Source organism: Mobula birostris, chromosome 6, assembly GCF_030028105.1.
Source record: "Mobula birostris isolate sMobBir1 chromosome 6, sMobBir1.hap1, whole genome shotgun sequence".
NCBI classification, from domain to species: domain Eukaryota; kingdom Metazoa; phylum Chordata; class Chondrichthyes; order Myliobatiformes; family Myliobatidae; genus Mobula; species Mobula birostris.
In genome coordinates, this window is record NC_092375.1 from 75,727,595 (window position 1) to 75,733,594 (window position 6,000).

The window sequence follows — 6,000 nt, forward strand, 5'->3', positions numbered from 1 at the left end:
AAAGTACTTGCTCATATTACTTTTGGTTCCTTTCCCACCTACTTTAAGTCTATGCTCAACAGTTCTTGAGCAATTTCAGTACATGTTTTTTTTTCTGGACTCTTCATGATCTCGAGCACTTTTTACAAATCAGCTAGAAACCTTCTAAACCTTACAACACTTTATTGAGTGTTCACAGTTCTGGGTTAGCAATGCTTCAAGATAACAAAAGCTAACCGAACACATATCAGTTCCTGAGGCCTGAAGCAAAGCTGCAAGAGCTTCCTTTGGAGGATCCTGCTGCCCATTTCTAGTTTGTGGTGAGTTTACACTACTGCCCCAGGATGGATGCATACTCAGCTAATTATCTAAAACAGTACAAAATGAACACGCATGAGAGTTACGTTCAGGTACAACTAATCATTAATTAGGCTGTCAGTAAATAACCAGATCAATCACTATAATGTACCCTATAGCCTCAATATACACCTCTTATTTATCACAATTTTTGCTATATACACACTTACTCTCATCTAATGATCCCAGCTGCTCAGTGAGCCACAACTATCTGGTATTGACTGCGCCTCAGGCACAAGTGTGACCCAATTTGCTTTAGATCAATACAATTGAAAAAACAGACTGACATTATAGCAGCCCAGTGTGTTGAGGTGCCACAACTCAAAGAGGGAATTGCTGTGCTTATCCCTCCCCAGTTCCCACATCTTGAGTTCTTGATCCTGCCTGGCCTGTCAGAGGAAAGAGCTTCTCTGCAAAGGTGGAATGACTGGCCTTCCAGTAGCTGTTTACAAAAACCACAAAAAAGAATTTCCCCCCAGGCAACTGAGAGCACATTAATGAATTCTTCATTGGTTCATTGGCTTCTCCCCATTACTACCTCAACAGACAGAATATCTGATCTCTGAAACTCTTGATGCTCAGTATTGGTAACCAATTTATAATCTCTCTGACAATTGACATGGGAAGCTTATCCAATGTGTGGCTGAACAAAGCAAACGTGGAATATACTTTCTGTGATTGTTGAATCAAAAAACAGTGTAACAACTAGCCTTAATCTACTTGGCTATGGGGTAACGATTCAGTTCCATGTTCTGACCATCTCTATCCTACGACTTATTCTGGAAATGTATATTTGGACCATCGGGGTAGGAAGGATTCAGCCCAGGAATGATGCCTCATTTGGTTGAAATATGCCGATGGTACTCTGAAAGAGCTATCTCTACTATAAACTCATGGCTGTCTAATCTTCTTCATATGTCCATCTAGAGTAAAAGATTTTCCCATTGGTGATACAATGTAAAACCTGCCGGTCAACCTCAAAAACATCTTGATTCAAACATGGACTTTCCACAAGCAGTGAACAAACCAAAAAAGTGTTGTGTGGTCTACTGTCTCAGTGCTGATCCTGAATTTGCATCCTCACTCTTTTACTGACGTAGCAACCAATGGAAATAGACTTTCCCTCCATACGTCTCCAAAGTCTATCAGATCACTTGATAAAACAGTTTAAAATTAAAGAGTCAATCATTAAACACTTCCCAATACCAAATGGCCCATTAAGTATATGCTGGTTCCAAGATGATTCCCATCAGTCCCATTCCATCACTTATCTCCCTGCAAGTACTCCCTCCCATGTGCCCACCAGTTTCACCCCACCTGCTTCACCCACTATTCCCTGCCACCTATGTACTTTTGGACCAGTTACAGAAACTATTAACCTGCCTCAGTCAGAAACTTTGCCAGTTGCTAACAATGAAGCAAATATTTCTACAATGGCCTTTCATAAGGTCCTAAGGTGAACTTCATCAGGTTCTGCAGAATTTTCCCACTCTGATGTGCTGGTGGACTGCAAATACCTCATTATTCATAATAAGCATATGATCCAAGACCTCACAAGTTACTACCCTTGTTTCTTTGGCATTAATAATATTCTCCTGAATAAACTCCAAGGAGAAATAGACTTGGGGAAATTATCCAGCTCTCCTGGGAGGTGGATAAAGTTTTACTCACTGGAGGCAGCACATTTGATTGTAAGGGATTTTGGGTGAATGGAGAATCAATTGCACTGACACTCCATCACCATCCTGTATCGTTCCCCACACAAGACCTTGCCCCATTAATGTCAACTTCTTAACCACACTATTTGCAAGGGGAGAGGAAAAAGTCACAGAATACATACCAAAGTAAAAGGACACTTTATTTGACATTATGCGCAAAACAAAATGGAGCCTTACTCTTTTAATATCTACCACACAATTCCAATCCTACATCAATTTCTCAACATTTATTAAACTAAAACAGCCCTTTTTGAAATTAAATGAAAAGGAATCTTTTCCAATATCGGGTGAATTGTTTAAAAATGATGGACAGAAGAAACAAAGATTTTAAATAGAACAACTTATGATCTGGAAGCAAGTTTGACTGCAAATTTCAAAAGGGAATTGGATATACAGCAAAGGGGAAAATATTACAGGGCCATAGGGAGGAGAGGAAAGCTTACCAGTTGGGTAACTCTTTCCAGGAACATGAGGGCCAAAAGGCCTCTTTTTATGACGTGACTCCACAAAATCAATTCCAACTTTGCAATTTTTGCTCATTTCTTTCTCAATTCCTGCTAAAACATGGTTTACATTTACATTTATTATATTGTAATTTGTCCTTTACTGTGCCCATTGTCTTGTTTAATAATTATTGTACTGTCTTGCACTGTTTTGGGCACTTTATATAGTCCCGTGTAGGTCTGAAGTCTAATGTAGTTTTGTGTTGTTTCATGTAGCACCATGGTCTTGGAGGAATGTTGTTTCGTTTTTACTGTGTACTGTACCAGCAGTTATGGTTGAAAAGACAATAAAAGCGACTTGAATTTGAACTTGCTTTGCAAATAAAATCTCACTTTACCTCATTTTCCCTCCACCCATTCAAATTCCCTCTTCAGAAACATACCCTCCGAGTTCATACACCAAAAAATGTCTTGCACATGTCAAAAACCATCACCCAAAGCCCAGGAAATCTATTTCATGCCAACTACCACTCCTACTTGCCCAGCTTCCAAAGAATCAGCTCATCTTACATTCTCAGGAATTATTGCATCTTAATACTATATTAATTATCAGACAAGCAGCATCATCCACGAGTCAGTAACCCAACGTTAAATGCATTGCATTGGCACCGTGTGGTTGCTGCAATGGGGCAATCTATGGAGACTGTAACCACTGAGAGGCCCCTTAACTATTTCCAACTTCAGTGGAAAAAGCACAACATGGAACAGCAGGCAAGAGAATCAGGCACTTTCTCACATATAAATAGTAAGTTCATTAGTGGATCAAAGTTTTGAAAAAATATACAGCGAGGCAGTCTACAAAGATTTCCAAACATTAGTTGTGCCATCTCCGTTGTTGCGAATGCAATACTTAGGAGAGAGGGAAAAAAAAATCAGCATTCCCACAATATAAAATTGCTGATAATCTTGCCAGGCAGGCACAAACCTTCAAACCATATCCTGCTTTAAAACAGCTGCTATAAATCAGCACTCGGGTTCACATGATGATTAAAAACATAACTTTTTTTTTATTACGTGCGCTTTTAGGTCTCTAAAAGCTTTTTTTTTAAAATGGTTAACTCCGTGATCTGGAGAACGTCCTGTGAAGTAAAGCGAGATTTGATATATATAAAAAAATCCTTTAAGTTAAAAGAATTCCTTGAGGTTTGCAGATCCGACAACACATTTATTCCAGTCCGCTTGATCATGTATCCTAGAGTCAGCTACAAGCACTTTCATCCCTTGCAGTGAGCTAGTCAGGATATCATTAAAAAACTATATAGCAAGCCCTAGAGTGGCCTTCCCTTTCAAGTATTTTCCAAGCTCCCAAATACCGCTTCGCACACTGTACCGGCACCAGAGGAAAAAAAAGCAAAACTTTTCCAATGGACAAATTGCAAATTAAAAGCTCGACTGAACAAAGAGGGAGCAGCTACCACGGAGACAGCAGCAGAAAGCTACGTTGCAATTACATTGATATTTATGTATCATTTTAAGGCAAAAATCCCGAGTAACGTTTATTCATCATTTTGAAACAAAGGGTAGATTCACATTCCCAGCTCAGATTTTGACAGTTCAGAGTGGAGAGGAATTTTCCTGACTTTTGTCCGCGCATTCCCTGTTAAACGAGGGATATTGGGGGGGGTGGGGGGAAGGGATAGAAAACTGTGTTACTGCCCCCGGGTCTGTGTTCGTGCACTTACCCATATTTGAAATTAGAAAGGCGAAGTTGGTGGATGATAGTGTTCCGCTTCTTTTGCTGCAGCCTACTTGCTTTCTTGCTGGTGCTGAGCTCTTCTCTACCTCTCTCTCCCGGGTCGACGTGCCTGTGCCTGAGCTCAGGGCTCACAGCAGAGAAAGAAAGTGTAGCTGACGTCAGGCGCCCTGCTGAAGAGAAGAAGGATTAAATAAAGTCAGCAAAAGCCTAGCCAAATATTGAAATGAGTGGGGAATATTACCTGGGTGACTACAAAACTTTTCCAACAAATATAAGTGACACTCAAAGTACTCAGCAGCACAATGGGCACTGGTTGCTACCGAATGATGGTGCTAGTCAAAGTGTTGAACTCAACACAAACAATGATAAAAGCAGACTAAAAACGTATCTTGGAATGCCAAACAGTAAATTTCATATTGCTGGATCTATCTAAGGCCAATTTTAAATATTTAAAGTAGCAGTTATGGTGAACATCAAATTTGCCTCTGAGATTGAAAAGATTCTACAATCTCCACTTAACTTCACTTCAGCTAGTCATACTTTACTAAGACATCAGCAAAATTGAAAATAATTCTTTTGGCAATAAAATCATAAAGTATGTATGTTTTCTATGATCATCAGTAATATATTTACGATTTGATATTTGTGCAAAACTTTATTTTATCAGGACCACAGACTGGTAACAGCAGTCCTGATGAAGCATCTTGGCCTGAAACATTGTCTGTTCCTTTCCCTATATACAGGTGCTGCCTGACCTGCTGAGTTCCTCCAGCTCTTCGGATGTGTGTTGTTCAAGTCTAATCATTGAACTGTATATGTTTCCATATAAAAGAAGTAATTTGGTACATTACATCGTTATAGGTATTTTGCTAGAGGAATCTTATGTTATTTCCACATCCCATATGCACTTTATCGCACAAACTTAAGTTTTTCTCTTTCAAACATACATCTAATTGTCTTATGTAGAATATTTTCCCCATGGAATTATTTTGGTCCAATACTTCCCAAACCTCTCACTTTGATCTCTTGGTGGTAATTCTAATGTTCTATTCACAAAAAATGACAACTTTCTTCACTTGACCCTTCATTTTTGGAGAAATAAACCGGAGTTCCACGTACCTTTCACTCATCCAGTGTAATTACATCACATATTTAATCTCTAATCAAAGCTAATTTTCTATCCTTGATATCAATCTTGTGAATCAATTACAAAAACAAAAGTTTGCAATTATAGAGTGTGACTATGACATCATAAAACTTCATATGTAGAGGGGTCTGGAAGAGTTTAAATATGACCACTTTTGAAGGGGAACTCTCTGATGGTGGTGTCTGAAAAGAGGATGCTGTCCAAGTTGCATGCCATCTTGGACAATGTCTCCCATCCACTACACAATGTACTGGTTGGGCACAGGAGTACATTCAGCCAGAGACTCATTCCACCGAGATGCAACACAGAGCATCATAGGAAGTCATTCCTGCCTGTGGCCATCAAAATTTACAACTCCTCCCTTGGAGGGTCAGACACCCCGAGCCAATAGGCTGGTCCTGGATTTATTTCCTGGCATAATTTACATATTACTATTTAATTATTTATGGTTTTATTACTATTTAATTATTTATGGTGCAACTGTAACGAAAACCAATTTCCCCCAGGATCAATAAAGTATGACTACTACTACTACTAGATAAAAACCCTGCACTATTCCATGGAATATTGTGAGTTTGTGGGCAGCAGGGAGTGAGGGGA

At 39.3% G+C, this 6,000-nt stretch overlaps 1 protein-coding gene across 2 annotated transcripts in view; it reads right to left on the minus strand.

Moving 5' to 3' along the window:
• Positions 1–4,421, minus strand: part of gpm6bb (glycoprotein M6Bb) — a 191,650-nt gene extending 187,229 nt beyond the window's left edge. Inside the window, exon 1 of one of the 2 annotated variants that reach the window (XM_072260680.1) lies at positions 4,240–4,421. In XM_072260680.1, coding sequence (XP_072116781.1) covers positions 4,240–4,243 — 4 coding nt within the window. In that variant the 5' untranslated portion in view covers positions 4,244–4,421. The remainder of the gene's footprint in view (positions 1–4,239) is intronic. The other variant, XM_072260684.1, reaches the window with a different exon arrangement.
• Positions 4,422–6,000: the final 1,579 nt, after the last annotated feature.